The 17213-nt window shown below is 35.4% G+C and overlaps 1 protein-coding gene across 2 annotated transcripts in view; it reads right to left on the bottom strand.

Annotated features, from left to right (window-relative positions):
* Positions 1-2179: 2179 nt before the first annotated feature.
* Positions 2180-17213, bottom strand: part of PDCD6IP (programmed cell death 6 interacting protein) — a 32415-nt gene continuing 17381 nt past the window's right edge. The window contains exons 7-18 of one of the 2 annotated variants that reach the window (XM_062569492.1): positions 16315-16446; positions 13735-13957; positions 12784-12907; positions 11870-12047; positions 11343-11454; positions 10414-10583; positions 9372-9620; positions 7836-7970; positions 6849-6943; positions 4061-4193; positions 3550-3755; positions 2180-2843 (exon numbers count right to left, since the gene is read on the bottom strand). In XM_062569492.1, coding sequence (XP_062425476.1) covers positions 2675-2843; positions 3550-3755; positions 4061-4193; positions 6849-6943; positions 7836-7970; positions 9372-9620; positions 10414-10583; positions 11343-11454; positions 11870-12047; positions 12784-12907; positions 13735-13957; positions 16315-16446 — 1926 coding nt within the window. In that variant the 3' untranslated portion in view covers positions 2180-2674. The remainder of the gene's footprint in view (positions 2844-3549; positions 3756-4060; positions 4194-6848; positions 6944-7835; positions 7971-9371; positions 9621-10413; positions 10584-11342; positions 11455-11869; positions 12048-12783; positions 12908-13734; positions 13958-16314; positions 16447-17213) is intronic. The other variant, XM_062569493.1, reaches the window with a different exon arrangement.

The raw sequence follows: 17213 nt of genomic DNA, 5'->3' as shown, positions 1-17213 counted from the left end.
AATTCAAGGTGTAAACGCTACTGCTAAGATTTAAACGTGGTTGTTAGCACAGCGCAGTAGCCGTATGGCAAAGCTGCTGCACCTGTACAGGCTCCCGGTGCGCACAGCGGCCGATACACTAAGCGCATCACCACAGCGTAACTTGCCTGGGGGGCCCGTAACTCATTTCCATCCTCTGCAAATTAGCCCTTGTCTGAGTCCACAGCATCGAATAGAGAAGTCATGAAATCAGGTTTTCTAACTGATTTTTTTTAATAAACTATAGAAGAACAAGTTAACATTTCAACCAAAGTCATGACAGCTGCATGCTTAAAAGTAGATACATACATATCTCTAGATCTTTTTGTTCTCTTTTTTGCAAAGAAAAGTCAAAAGCTCATGTGAAAGCTGAATGTAATGCATAGATTTCTATACATACTCAAATAATAGCAGACCAAAACAAGTAATAACATAACAGAAAAATGTTTTAACAGAGATTTAAGATCCACGGAATTTTTAAGAAATTTCAATTCTAGTAATCTTTATGCTGAACAAGTTACATTTTTATACTGCATTTAAACAAGTTTTATAGACTGAGACACTAGAAACAAACTTGCCTACACAATAGCCCAAAATCTAAAGGCCCTAAAGTAGTAGAAATAAGAACTTAGGAGGCTGCCTTAGCACTTGCTCACATTGACAGAATAGTGTTAGTGGAAATCTCCCATTTTTTTCCAGTTAGAGCAAGATCAGGTTCTGATTGTTGCTTCAAAACAATTACCTACTAACTTCTGCTCCTTGTCCTTGCTTGTATCTTACGTATTATCGTTCTTAGGGGGGAAAAATTGGGGAAAGGAGTTCCTGTCCCTCCTCGTTCAGACACGTTTCTACAGCACTGCAAAGCACCTGCCCTTAAGCACTGTTGCATCTACAGTGCTGCATTCCCCTATTGCATCCTGTACCCCGCATCACCAACTTTCTATAGGGTTAATAAATCTGCTAAGAATTGGATTTTCACACTGTATGTTTCTACAAGCGATATTTACTTTTCACCTTCTTTTTAATCTGTATTTTCTTCGGGGTGGAGCAGTATTAAAGACAGGTAGTCTTCTAAAAGTAATGGGAGTGATCACATGGAGCGAAAGGGACTTGACAGAGAAAGGAAGGAGCGCGTACGGATATATGTTGCTTTCTTTAAGTGGAAAAGCATTCAAGATCCAGTGAGTTTTTCACCGAGATGCTACAATAGCTGCCACCCTCTAAACCCCTACATTAAAACATACCTTGATATTTTAATCAGGCACTTAAATAGAGAAAAAAGTGACATTCAACAGGCATTTTGATGGCTATTCTGTAAGACCAGAATATCCTGTATGAAACAACTGGGGAAGCGGGGGAACCTGCTCTACAGCACCAAATAAGTCAGCTAAAGGAATACAGAGTCCCTTCCTAGACAAGCATGTAGAAAAATGACAGAAAGATGTTTAGCAAATATTTGGTAGAAGCTATTAACCACAAGCTTATATTCTCCACTGTCTAATGCAAAACATAGTGCAAGGTTGTTAATTCCTTGAGAAGATGGATCCAAAAGTAAATATTCAACATTTTTAATTTACAAGAAGGTAAATCTTTTTCCACCCCCCCCCCAAAAAAAAAAAATAAAAAAAATAAAAAAACCACTTTACTGGTAACATGCTCCCTGAGGGGGAATGCGTTATGTTTTGAGCTCGTTTCAAGAGAGAAGAAAAAAAATCATTAAAAACAATCTGAAAAGCTCCAACAACCCCTAGTTTCCCTATTTTGAGCCATTACAAATTTCTAAGCACCTTTTCTTTGGAAAAAGTGGTTAGTATCAACCAGTACTGGTCCTGTAAGAGAACACACAATAAATGGCTTGATCTCTCCTCTTTAAGTAGTATTCTGGAGATTAAACTGTTCCTTAAAAACAGTAATGAACATCTTTTAGTCCAATACACCTCAAAGTTACAGGAAAATTCTACCCACAAGACCTCATCTATCAAAAGGCTTATTACACTCCATCAAAAACACACAGATTCAAAGAAAGGAGGTGAAAATTCAGTTGTAAGGATAAGCATTTGAGAAATTACTTTTGTGTTACGGCCAAGTGCAAGTCAAGCGACAAAATTTAAAAAAAAATAGACACACAAAATACATCTTATGGCAATGAGAATGCAAAGTGTTTAAACTGTTTTTATGTAATTTATTTCTTTACTGAAGATTTACAAGGCCTTGATTATTAGACAAAATAGCATATCTTAACTAACCTCAGGGGGAAAAACAAGATAAAATATAGAAGGAAATGATATATAGTTCCATAGAATATATCACACCCAGTGCACGCACCGCTTCAGTTTTGCTCATCAGATCCCAATCGTTATTTTTAGGATTTTTGCAAAGAAATATTTTGGTCTAGTCAAAGTGTAGTGTAGAGTTTCAGACCACTGAATTAGGCTCTAATTTTGACATGATCCTACAGTCTGTACTGCTGCAGCAGAGCTTCCAAAGTTTTTAGTGTAATCAAAAACTGATCTAGACATTTTTGAGCAGTTAACAATAAAGAAGAGTTATAGACTGCAAACAGTTCAGTATGATACATTAACTGGAGCTAAAGTTCTAGTATGCTTATTGCAAATTTCTCCCAAATTTTAACAAGCAAAGTTTCTTTGCAAACACATTATTGCTGTGGATAATAAGGCTGTTGAGGAAAAGGGTATCCAGGTTGTTGAGGTCCCGGATATGGTGCTTGTCCAGGGTTTTGATAGACAGGTGAAGGTGCATACGGTAGATTATACTGGCCATACATGTATGGATTATAGCCCATTGGCATTGGCATCTGGCAGTACCTGCATTGGGAAAAAAAATACCCCAAAACAATTAGTACTCAAACACTGATGTTAACTATTTGCAAAAACAGGTAACTCATTAATAAACACAAAAAGACACAGAATCACTGCATGTGTAGCCGAAAATGTGGTAACTTTTAAGGATTAAATAGGAAAAAAACGTTATAATGCATGGAACAGAAATGCAGACAGAAGACGGAGAAAAGCAGCTAGCTGGAACTAGGACTGATCTAAATCAATTATTTTTATGTTTAGAGTTATTGTGCATATTGAACATTTTCAGAGCCTGTTACTGAAAGAGACAGCAGCTGTCTCTAATTCCTTGTGATGACTTCAGAAAGATTATGAAAAAGCAAAAGCAGAAAAAATTGTTACTCCAGTGGAACTTATTCTGTATTTTTCATTGTCTCTAACAAGATTCGGAAAATGACATAGGCCAGCATCTATGAGATAAGCAACACTGATTATGCAAGGACTTGCAGCAATCCACAAGCCAAGGTTAGAAGAACTGTAGCTCCATCTCCCTCCCCCTTAAAAAACATGAATGTCCCAACTGGACTTACATGATTAAAATTGAAAAATCATCGTGCCTCAAGAACACTGAACACATCTTTCATTAAGTTATTTAAATATGTCAAATACAGCCAAACAAGTGCTTTTAGATTATAAAATAATGCATAATTATGTAAATAATTGCATAGCTTACCCTGGGTAACCTGGATAAGTTGGGTAAGGAGGTCCTTGTGGCTGTGAGGGTGCAGTGCTTGCTGTGGGTGCACTGGCTGCTGGACTAGCAGCAGGAGCAGCAGGAGGAGTTGCAGCAGTGGCAGGGGCTGCTGATGTAGAAGAGGGACTGCTTGCTGCAGAAATTACAGGTGGTGGTGGCCGTGCTGGCGGCTGTGGTTTAGTCCCCTAAGAAGAGAAGTGAATTAGGCTAGAGTTTCTACACAGATTCTGTATTTATTTCATACAGATACTAATTCAAACATACTGGAAAGCAAGAAGCTTTCTATTTGAAATCTATAAATTACAAACATCAGCGCTGTATGATACAACCCACGTAAAGATTTCAAGACTTTTCCCTCTATTTCGCTTTAATATTTCTAAATACATCAATATATTAAGGAGTGATATATACAAATTTTAAAATTAGCGCAAGTTCCAAAGTATAGATGATCTTCTGTTTTCAACACACTGATTCTGCAGAATTTATTTACCACCATGGTTCTGGGTGCTGGAGTGGGAGTCAATGATGCAGCAGGCTTGCTTCCTGCAGCTGGTGTAGCCTGATAGGTAGGCAGAGGAATAGAGGGAGCACTGGGCTCCCTAGCAATGCTTTGTTGCAAATCTCTATGAAAAAAAAAAAAACAAACATACAGTTTAAAAATTTTGTCTGTTAAACATTTTAGCAAACTGAGTTTCGTTTTTTTTTTTTAAAAAAAAAAAAAGAAAATGAAAGACTAAATCTAGTATTTAAAACATAATCAATATGCTAGCTCACACTAAACTTGAGTCCAAATCACTTTCATCAGAGAACAATCTTCTAGCCAATTCTTCAATTACCTGGTACAGGCATTTTCTAACATTTTTTCTACATTCCAATTCAATATTGGGTATATTTCACAGAGTTACAAAAAGCTTTGGGGGAAAAAAATATAGAAAAATCAAGACACTTAGCAGCTTGGAAGCTTGCTAAGAACCTAAGGGATCCTTCAAGGCTAAGCAAAAGAGTAAAGTTAATGAATTTTGACATGTAAAGAGATGCTCAGATACAGAAGATAAGCAATTCCGTATTGCTGGCAGATTATCCTAAATTAAATATTGCATACATATACCACATACTTAACAGAACAATAGGAAATTAGTTTGTTACATAGTCTGCACTATTGTTTATATCAGGGTATTGTCCCTCTCCCAGAAAAGGGGTCTTAGCATGCCAGTTCTCAGATTTTCTATTGAGTCACCTCTATGGCTGGAGTTATAATGGCAACTATGGCAAGATACAAGGAGGTTATGGCACCATGTTGTATCTTCCAATTTTACAATCAAGTTTTCATGAAAACTCTTAGGAAGTCATTCTAAGTCACAGCATGCAGTATATTCCTCAAAAATAGATAAAGCTCAATATTTGAGATTTGGCAGATTCCTCAGAAGACACTTTAGAAAACATTTAAAATTTATCAGACTATTTTACACAAAAATATGACACATAAGATACATAGCAAAAAGTTACAACTAGAACTTGATATCTGGCATTCTGAAACAAAATGCTGGGGAGACTGACAATGGTATAGAGTCTATGCAGAAACAAACTAAAAGCTCCTATTCTACAGTACACAAGTGTGACCTTCAACGATGGAGAACACAACAGGCAATCTTATTGAAGAAAACAAACAAACAAAGCAAAAAAAATAACCGTGAAATAAAAACAAGAACTTCCAAGTAAATCGTCTATGCAGTCACCCTGCAGTGCCCCAGGCAACATAGAAGGGGAAGAAGGGGAGAGGTTATATATGTATATCTCAACTATTTGCCGCATATAGCAGATTAGCTATTTAACACTGCATTATCCTGAAACTATTAAAAAAAACTTAACATCTTAGAAAAAGACATGACTAAGTGATGGAATTAAAGTGATTTTCTTTTTAAAATTCAGCAGCAAAGATCAGTGGCTTATGGAACAGTGGTGATGTTCAAAGACAGAAGTGTACCTTGACCACCCAATGACTAAACATACTAAATGCAAAGTTCTTAGAACATAGTCAAAAGTATCTATCCCATGGACAATTACGGCAAAATATCTCCACTTTTAAATAAGATATCATTTTAAAAAAATACCTTGTCTTCGTGAAAACAGGTATGTCTAAGCCTACTTGGTGGGGCAGGGGAAAATAGGAATCCAAACACGTGGAATGTTAATCTTAGGAAAAATACCACCACGATGAAAGGGAGAAAAAAGGCGAAAAAAAGCAATGATTTTATTCACTTCACTTGAACTATGGGTTGAGCATACAGAAAGATGCATTTGGTAGACATATGTTTCCCAAATCTGATCATGTAAGAAGGGGGAGAGAGGTGTAAGGGGTTGTGTATAGATGCTAAGAATTAATTTACAAGTGTGACAAATTTACAATTTGGTCACAATGACCAAATAAATGGAGAAGTTCTACAAAGAGTATTGTTAAAAAAAGATTTGAGGGTTGAGCATTTGCTACTTGACACAGCACATGCACAGAACAACTGAAGTTTAACCAACTAAAACTTTACTAACAACCAGCCTTTTTTATGAAAGGTTTCTACTTCACTGAGTAAGGCCAATTAAATGATAAGCTTTTTCAGAAACACTTATCTTTTGAGAGTCTAAAATAAATAAATAAATAAATAAATAAATAACAACCCCAACCCTAATACTATTTGCCCTTCATGTGAAGATGTGAAAGACAAAAATAACTTCCCCTCTCTCCCTCCCTTCAGCTGCATAAACAATCCACATAGTCTAAACAGTAACAAATTAGATGAGATCAGACGACAGAGCAGATTTTTAAGGGTTTCTTTTCCCTGCTGGACACATGGGAGGCGATCATATACTGAAGCATTTATCTGACTACTGAAACCAAAATGACAGCAGGGAGAAGATGGAGAAATCGGAAGTTTCTCAAAGGAAAAAAGAATAAAATAAAGATTACCAGATACATGCTGAGAAGAACTGAGAGAGAAGTTATCCTAAGATAACTTCTTAGGATAGATCCTAAGAGGAATTCCTAAGAGGAAATGGATCCAGGCCAAACTGAACTGGTATATGGGAACACCAAAGCAGTATTCCAAGGAGAATTCTGTATTTATTTCTTCTATTATTTTCAGTGAGGATGTTAGTATTTAAGGATCATACTTGCATTCTTCCTTTCTAATTCCATCAAGTAACATAATAACCTTGTCCTCAAGTATGAATTTTTGATAAATACTTAACATTTTCTAAAATGCTTTAATAAAATACTGAAATCTTACTTAAGCAGTTCATCTCTCTCAGTCTTGCGAGCAAACACAATGTCACTGCATTTGTTTTGGAATTTCAGAAGAATTTCTGTCAGCTCATTGTAGAACTAATGAAGAAAAAAATTGACATGCTCAGTCAGTACTTTCAGACTCCATACTAGCAGATTTATACATACTGACTCAATTACAAGCATTATATTACTTCACCGCCCAGAACCCGTCGTTCCAGCGGAAGCTTTCTAATCCAACTATTCTCTAACTATTCTCCAACTATTTAAAACCACACATTAATCAGTTATGTCCACACCTATGATATTACACAACTGCACATAAATGCAGTATTAATAGAATATAATTTAAAACAGTTGAAAAATGTATCTGAAAACAGAACAAGACTTGGTAATTTAAATGATCTATTCATCTTTAAATATATTTTTAAACTGCCATCAATGAGTTCCATGCATTTGATTCTTACAAACATATCAAAATTTTGCTTTCTTTTTCCTTTCAGGGGTTGGTCTGTCAATAAACTAACAGAAGTACTTAACACATAAAAAATAAAACTTTTTCAGAAACCCAGGTCAAAAAAAGTAAGCTAAATAAAACTTTCTGATCTCTTCATGCATGCAGTAGCACTACATGAAACAACTTTTTAAGGTGATTAATTACCATAGGAGAACATATGAAAGAATTCTTCTCATAAAACGTTGAATCTGTGCATTTCTGCATTAGTTACTCAACTGTAATTAACACTCTTTCTTACTTTAATAGAAAAAATGTTCAGAAAAGCTTACTATTCAGATAGGAACAAAAAAGTGTTTCATAGCTGTCAAAACAATCACAAAATTCAAGCAGCTCACTGCCCTCACTTCAACAGTAAAATCCACAAGACTGTGCTTCTCATCTAGCATGTCTGCAAAGTTCATGATGATTTATGATTCACATCTCATTGTGGAAAGAAAAAGAAATGTCCTTCTAATTTCTTAAGTATTACTGTACCTTTGTGCCTTCTTTTAAATTGGCAACAAGTTCCACAAAGTTGTCATTTGCTACAGCTAAGTTCTTCAAAACTTCTTCTCTTAAATTAGATTCATTGTTAGACTGCTTCATCTTTGAGAATTCCTGATGTGCATTCTTAAAAAAAGGAAGGGGGGGAGGTGGAAAGCAACGAAAATAATGTAATTTAGTTCCCTGTACAATTCAGTGTCTATTGATTTCTCTCTTACTCCTTTGCTCGATTCCTTTTTTCCCCAATATCTACCTTTCCTCACCTTCCAGACACACACACACACATACACACACACTCTACTTCCTGATACCTGCTAATTATCAAGTGCTGTGGCTATTTTCAGAACTACACATAATTAGCTGATACCTACTGTCAGTCAGTTAATGCATCTTCTCTGTTCTGATCTGGCCTCTAGCTAATTTCCAAGTTCATACTGCAGACTCTGTTTCAGAGATATTAATTAGGGTCCCTCTGCTACATTATCCTCCACTGATGTTCATAAAATAATACTGAGAGTTGGTATTTTAAAGAACTCTACCTCAAATTCAGTTGACGTCGGTAAGCTATTAAGAGGACAGGGAAGTGGAAAACTGACAGAGAAACAATGACGTACATCTCATGTCCTTTGAAAACCAGACTTAAAAGGATACTTCAGCTGCCAGAAGCAGCCAAACTTGATCTCCAAGACACTTGAACATCAAAGAAATATCCATCAAGATTTAAAGAATACAGACACAAAAGATAACTCTGAATTTAAAACTCTTGATTAACTTGGGCCCCATGGTCATTTAGAAACAGCTTCCTCATTTTTTGAAAAGTTTCTTACTGATATTCTTGCAGTTGCAAGTTGTAGTTTAAAGTTACAAGTCATCTCACATACAACTAGCCTGATCGTAACTCAAGCCTTTGTTCTTCCCTGTCCAGGCACTAAGACTTCCTCTTTTGTCAGAGGTTTAAGGTACTTGTTTCTAATGCTAAGGCAAATTAAAGTGTTTATAACCATGCATGTGGAATTTCTCATCAATTTTTATTTTTATGATTTTGTAGTATAATTTGGTATACTGATGAGCTTCACAGATGCTGCAAGTCAAGCACCTTTTAAATTACGATTAGGAATGCACAAAAATGTACTTCGGAGATTCAAAACAGCTCCTAGCAGTCAATAAGGACAAGTCTCTCATTATTCGAGAAAGAAATACATCAAGATGGGGCGGGGGGGGAGGGAGAGAGAAAAAGAAAGAACAGAACCTCTTATATAAAGAAAGCTTCTTTCAAGGGCAGATGCATCTGCTGAACTGTACTGAGAGAATGTGCATTGGAGCTTTGGGATAGCCTGCTAAAAATTCACTTTTTAATAGAACATAAAAGTATCCTTTAGTGATCAGGAGATTAAAGATAACGAGTGTTCATTGACAAAGTCAAAAGCAAGATAGTAGGAAATAGAGATTTCTACAGCACTAGGAATGTAGAGGAATTCCTGCTACTAGGTTTCAGAGTAAGGAAGACATACAGACAGTGTGTTGTACCTGAATGTCTTTCAGAAGTTCTTCCTGCTTCTTCAGGGACTCTTGCACTTTCTGTGTGTAGCTCCCATAAATTCTGTGCAACTCAGTCACAGAAATAGCCTCCTCATTTATAGCACCATCTTGTGCCAGTGCAGTCAAGAATTTGCTTGTCATGTCAAAATTTACTGACTTCAGGTCATTTTCAAGTTGTTCTCTCTCCTTCTTAACTTCATCGAGATTGGCTAACAAAGTCCTTAGGACATTAACAACCTAGGCAATGGAATTTTCAAAAGTGGTCAGCATGTTTTGGTAAATTCCTACAAACACGTTCACTGTTACTTAGTTTCCATCTTGTACTCCTTACTAATGCTGAAATGCCTACTGCACAAACTTTTGTATATAAATGTATTTAACAAGACAAACTGCAAAGAAACAAAGATCTTCATTTTTTTTAAGTTATAGTCTTCTCTGAAGATTTACCTTCACCAGCAACATTGAAGTACTACAAAGATTTAAATAAATAAATAATCAGATAGAAAATCCAACTGGAACATACAGCAGCAAAAATTTGACACCAAAATACACCAATCACTCCTATAAGGCAAATAATCATATTGATATTAGTGAGTCTTGAATTCCCGGAAAGCAAAGTGATCTAATCACATAATACTTTCAAATACTAGACAACGACTTCCATGTGGTCTATATTGCTTCAGAAAGCTGAGCACCACACCCAACCACCCTACGTAAAAAAAAAAAAAAAAAAAAGATTTCTCCTTTTGCAGTATCTGTCAACCAGTCCCGTTGTACCTAGCAATTGAACTTGTTTACTCTAAGTGTAACAAAATATATTCTAGTAGATTTTAAATAAAAAATAAAATTAAAACTTTTTGCAAAATAAGTTAATTATCACCTGTCTCAACATTGGCAGAAACAAGAGCAGCTAAGAATCAGCATCCACAAGCAGCTAAGAATCAGCATCCACATCAGTTTACTAAGAAGTAGACTTCGTTAAAATGAGTAACATTTCTATTCAAAATAAAGACTAACTTCTGAGCCTTACCTCACTTCCTTGCAATGTTTTTGCTGGGTTAGCAGAAGGAATGGCTGCATTGAGTTCTGACTCTGGTTTACACAAAAGTGCAATCGTATCCCGATGAGACTGATAGCGTTCTTTAACCTGTCCATCTGCTTGCACAGCTTTATTCAAAATATTATGGAAATTGGCTCCCTCTAGTGGTGGAGAGAAAGATATTTACATTATTTCCAAGCTAGTTTTATCCAAGCTTTGCTCCATAGCAAATTTTCATGCTTTTCAATCTTTATACATTTCTATAGACCTGTACATTATTGTTATTAACACTTACAACTTGTAAATTTTAACTAGTGCATAAACTAGGAATTCTCTAAAAAGGTGCACAAAAATACATTAAAAAAAACTTGTGAGAGCTGCTCAATTTTAAAGCCTGTAACTTCGTATAAAAGTATCAGTTCCTCATTAGCTTCAAAACAATACCGATTAAATACACAGATAGTGATTATCATATAGTCATGGTCAGCAGTCTGACAAACTACTGAAAAACTAAAAAGTTCTTCCAGATGAAAAAACATTAGACAAGAAATACGTAAAAAAAACCCTCAAAGATAAATACACTAGACTATACAATGAACTTAATTGATAATTTCAACCAGATTCATAAGAGAGTAGCCATTGTATTCATATATACACTCCATTACATATGATTTTTGAAACTTTAGCATGCAATGTACTCTAGAGGTACAAAAGCAGCTGCAAATCCTCTGCTATGACCTTCAGTCATCTCCAGATAATGGCAGGGATTGAAGTAATGGTATTTTGACAAGGTCTCTCCTAAATCAGGATTCATCTCTTTAGAGACAATATCAGAACACTGAAAGCTACTTTAATTTACATGGGAAGAATGAGCATTTTTAGAACATCCCAGAATCCAAGAAACGAATCACGAGCTTTACCTGCCCTTAAAGGCTTATAGAGTTCATTGGATGGTGTTCTCTGCCAACGTTCTTTGAATTTTGTTTTCAGCTCATTGTCTGTAGTTTCTTCTTCATCTAATAATCTTAGTGACTACAAGAGTTAAAAATGTTACAAGCATTATAACCCCTCCTAAACATAAAATAGATACAAAACATTAAACGTATTCCACTATTTTAGGAAATATCAAGAACATTTAAATTTTTTTTAAATTTTGCATATATGAAGACATAAAAAGCAGAATTCTCCCAGTTTTTTTAAAATGTTATTTTCCCCCTTCTACTTAATTTTAACAACAACTGTAAGGGAAAATCCACATGTGACAGCACAATTATTGCATATACGAACTTAACACTTAAATGGTATTTTTAAAGCATCATTAAAATTGCAAGTATTTTGGACATTTGCATGCTTTTCTATTGCCATTTAAATGAGACCAAACTAGGGTGTGTTGGGGGGTGGGGTGTTTTTTCAAGAATATTTCCGTGCTAGTGGTTGCCGAGCTTACTTCATCTAAGATTTCTCTGTTCCTCTGTAGCAGTTCAGGCAGATCTTTGATCAGCTGATCAACAGTTTGAATTCCTCCCTGTTCAATCACGGACTTCGACTTGTTTAAAATAGACTGAGGAACACTATCACCAGACACATCTTCAATAGCAGCAGGAAGATTGAGGGAAGCCAGCACTCTGAAAAAGCCACCACATTATGTAACAATTTTTTTGAATTGTTAGATGGTTCTATCCATTCTATCCAGCACATCACATTGCTATGCAAATTAACAATCATACCAACTCAACTATAGGAATAAATGGAAACAGAGTGTAATGTATTCTTGCATAGAATTTACAAACTGAAAACTTTAAATTTACTCCTGCAGTGTACTTTATTAAAAATTAGTTTTGAAGCTTTTAAACTAAGCAAACCCTAATCTCTCCCCTTTGCATTTTAGCACTTATAAAACAAGTCGCAAGTGTTTGGAGTACTAACTGCCTAATAGATAAATGATCACCTCCCTTGAGTTACAGGTTTATCTTTCAGCTTCATATAAAAATTTTATTATAAACAACAAAACTTTGCAGGAAAAATATCACGTATTGAGTCACTAGTTCAATCAAGCTGATCAATAAAATATGAAAATCCCTCTTGGTGAACGGTACAGGTACTTTGCCTGGGCTAATGTCAGATGTAATAACTGAGTAGACTGAAGAAAATGAAATCCACATGTTCTTAATATGCATTCAGTCTTAACACCTACAGACAAGTAGTTCTAAGCACCTCTGCTACGGCTCAAGTTTGCCAGTATGCCACACAGTACCGACCAACTTTTGCTGCAATCTGGATGCCTACAGGCTGAAAGGCAACCAGCGCTTCCCGTAGTTCCATAAAATCCCCTTGATAAAGTTAAGAAGCTGCTATACTCACCCATTTGCCAGATTTGTGGCTTCTCTCATTTGAGCTATTAACCTATTTACTAGATCTGCCCTTCTTTGGTTATAAACACTTACAGACTGCTGAACTTCCAGTGGAACCATCTTCTCAAACAGGTCTACAATTAAAGCAATATAAACAATTAAAGTTGTACTATGAAGGTAACAAGACAAAGACCTTCACAGCTCTTTAGTACAGGTTTTATGATAGAGATTGATCTAAACAGCTTAGGATACTCCTGAACCCAGCCAGTTCTTCCCCAGTTGTGTGGAAGGAAATACATACATACATATATGTATATCTTTATTTTATTAGTGTATATATAGACAAACATATATAAAATCAAATTATTTCTACAGGGCTTTATCTTAATACATTCCACTTGAGTCTAAGACCGAAAATGGAGGCAGGAATTGTTGAAATGGAGGTAGAAATAATTGAACACATTATATTTAAAACAACTATAGGATTACAAAGCACGTCTTCCTTAAGGTTTCATTTCTAATTTTGCCTTTTAAGGAAGAAAGGACAAAGGGATGATTTTTCAGAATTCCCTTGCTCAGCCAACAAACTAGAAGATTCTACAGCTTTTCGGAAGACAAGCAATCAAGTCAGTGAAGACTTGTATAATTCAATACTTCTCCCTTATATTAGCATTAATTCCAAAATTAAAAAAAAATAATTTAAGATAGAAAACACAGTAGCTGGGAAAAATCTGTAGAAGAGCTTGCAAAACACCACATATATGGTAGATACTGATTTTTACCTGCTATTTATTCTTCCAGTACTTTTGCCATCAAGTAGTAAAACAATAAACTAGAAAGATAAATGGTATTTTCCTCAAATACACTGCTGTGAGTTTACTGCTATTCTAAAGTCAACATCAACATTTTCACGTTACAAATGAACTGTTGCTGCCATGTGCACTCCACCCACTTTGCTTACCAGTGAATTTCTGACTGAGGGGAACAACAACTGGAGTAGATTTCACAAGGCTGGCTTTTCCAATGGGCTCTAAATCTTTCAGGTCAGGAACACGATCATGGTAAATGAAGTCATTATCTTTTTTTGCAGCTGTAAGTGCCCGATTGATTTTGTCAACCAGATCTTTAACATTTATATATTCATCATAACGAGATGCCACTGTTTTTACTAAATCTGCTGCATGCTGAAAAATAAAAATACAGTTAAAATTCAAGTATTACCTGTTCTCCTTTTATATATATATATATTTAGAAAAACAGATGAGCTTCTCAATCAGTCAAGAGACTTTACTGCCAAAACACAACCGAAACTATTTTTTTCCTTACATAAGAAAATATTCTTCTCTTAATTATCAAAAAGGAAAAGGTCAAATTTATTAAAATACTTTATCCAGCATCAGTGGGCAAGTCAATAGACTCATCCCATAGAAGCCTCACAATGACTCCCCCAAATCCAAAGAAGTGATCAGTGGTTAGAGAGGCCAAAATATTTCAAAAACCTCACTCAAAAACTGCCACCACATCACTGTCATGCTCTTTCAAGAAACCTACAGCTAGCTCAAATCTTGCTTGCTTGTTCACATCCGTGAAAGAAGAGGTAAGGCCAGAGTCCTGCTTTTCATGTCTGTCACTAACACCTACCTAATCTTGAGTTCAATCTTGAGCTACAGAAGTGATGCTGGGAGGGATTCTGGAACTCTACTGCAGAATAAAATAAACTACAAGGTCTGCTGTTTCTTCACTTCTATCTGTTCAGCCTCAACGTAACCCTGAGGTAGCACAGCAGAGATCTGGTTCTTCCCTACATCCAATTTACTGCAAGACAGATACAGAACAAAGCACTGTCTTCAGATTGCATATCTATGCAATTCTTATCATATTTTTGCTGAAGGTGCGTAAAAACAAAATATTAAGAGTCAATGCCAGTCCAGTGAGGCCAGGTTTAATCAGAAGTACAACAGTTCAAAACTTCAAACTCCTTGGGTTTATAAAATGGAAACTAAGCTATACTTGAAATACATTTCAAGTTTGCTGAGATTTTTTGCCACTTTCCATTGTGCCAGAAATCACAAAACAGCGGTGTTTTCCAATACCACGGTCTAACTCATATTCGCCAGAACTAGAAAAAAAAGGACAAGAAAAAAAAACAAACCAAGGCCTGTGTGTTTACTTTACTCTGGAAGAGTTTACAGCAAAGCATTGGTTTTCTTTTCCAGTTTAAACCACCTTTGTTCTCATTTTTAAGGAGTAAAAAGAGAGTATTATTTTATAGTTACTGATTTTCTAAAAATCAATAAATAAATCAAGCTACTAGATCTCTAAGGTTAATTACAGAAGTTGTATTTTAATAATTACAGGAGATGAAATTTAAATTTCTTCTGACTAAATGTATTAAAGAGACAGGATTTAAGCTTCCAACTACATGCTCTTTGTGAAGCAGTTTTGAAGTAAGAAATCACAGTGTCGTTTCCCCTCGGGCTTCACTAAAAAGAAAATCTGAGCTACTCAGCATGAAGGGATACTTCCTGTAAAAGAATTAGGAAAAATCGTAGATACAAGCTTTCCATTTACTACACAAATTAACAAGGGTAGTCAGTAAATCTGATGTAGCCAGATCTGTCAAAGGAGGCCACTCAAAAAAAAAAAAAAAAAAAAAAAAAAGAAAAAAAAAAAACATTGTGTTACATTGTAATCCTAGTGAGAGCTCTACCGGATAGATTTCAAACTCCAAAGTGACACATAAACCTTTATCCATCAACAAGCAAGCATTATTGACATTGCTATGAAAATTTCATATAGGCACCTCACTGGTCTACAAACTTGCTAAGAAAAGTTTCAAGCTCTACCTAGCATCAGGTCAATTAATGCATAACAGTAACTTTCAAAATGTCAACATGACGGAGTTTTGCATCTCAGAACTCTTGCATAAATACAGCATCATTAAAGTGGCACTTCACATTTTATTTTTGCAAGGACACGGAGACTTGAAAAAAGCAGTTCCTTTTAGCCAAATTTTCTTCTCTAGTATACTGTAAATATGAAAAGGCCTTAGGTGTTACAACACCAATACTCAAGTCCCTTGGAAACAAAATGTAATGGCAACAAAATTTAAATACCAAAAATCTAATTGCTTGTATGTTTTTTGAATCATTCAAGTTTACATCAAAGATTGCAGGAAAAGAGTTAGGTACAGACCAGATAAATTTTTGTAAGTAATTTTATAATAACCCATAAAAATTCTATTAACAAATCCTAAATTAGACAACCAATATAGGAAGCACATGAAATGTAACATGTCAAGTGACATCAAACTGCCCAAAATGACTAAAATACATTCTTATAGAAGTTAGAGATACTTATCTTTGCAGCTGCAAATAATTTGATTCACGTAATAAACACACTCAGAGCTTTTTAAGTATGTATGTTTCACTCTTAGTTATTTGAATATAACAACTCTGAGTTAACTTTTAAAAAATAGCATTTAAAGTTTACCCATATGGGGGGGAGGGAGGGGAAAGGGGGAAGTATACAAATTACCTACCTGTAACCTCCCAATTTCTTCACCAAATTTCTTCTGCTGTTTTGCCAGGATAGATTGATGGTATTCTGCATTGGCCTGCATAATGCAGTGCTTTGCAGCCAGAACAGGAAACACCTCCTGGAAATAAAAATACTGACCAGGGAAAGTCCAACCACATAAACCACCACAGACAACATGGGATGCAGGAAGAAAAAGGAAGAAGAAAAGGAAATTAGAATCACCCAATTAATGGTTTAGATAGGTTAAAACATTAGATGTAAATGTCAGAGACCATGTGACTTCGCATGGATTGAATCCACTGATTTTGTTTTTGATCTGTTGCTGCAAAATTCTTAAATTGGTCAGTATCTTAGATGAACTACAATTTACACTCAAGCCACGAAGTCACAACATTTACTTCAAAGATTAGAAATGCATGCATATACTAGAAAGGACAGCTGCAAGAACACACCCAAATGTCCCCCAGACAAAATGTTCTTAAAAGGAAGGGGAAGGAAAAGAAGAGAGAAAAAAAAAAGATATCAGCAGACCTATCAAGAAAGTAACTCTAAAATTATGAAAAAAGGAGCAAATAAAGAGGACCAATCAATATTGAGAACTAATTAAAAAGCTTTTTTTTAGATTTTATATATAAATGCACTTATCTTCAAAGAAGTACCAATCAAGACATGAAGAAAACCTTACTGCAGCCCACAGCATAGGCATGGTCTTTGAGCAAGGATTTGGCCTTAGTGTTTTATGTCTTAAATCAAGGAAAAGCACTGGAAAAGTAGAGTGATTTTTTTAAGATCTGAATATATGAACTCCTGCTTCTTCACATTGGTGCAACCTTGCTGCCCACAGAGATGAAAAAAGAGGACTAATTTGAAAGATCAACTGGAGAGGCCTTACAACTAGAG

This window comes from Rhea pennata, chromosome 2, assembly GCF_028389875.1.
Source record: "Rhea pennata isolate bPtePen1 chromosome 2, bPtePen1.pri, whole genome shotgun sequence".
NCBI classification, from domain to species: domain Eukaryota; kingdom Metazoa; phylum Chordata; class Aves; order Rheiformes; family Rheidae; genus Rhea; species Rhea pennata.
Note: the sequence above shows the minus strand (reverse complement) of the source record. Positions and strands in the feature narration are given on the sequence as shown.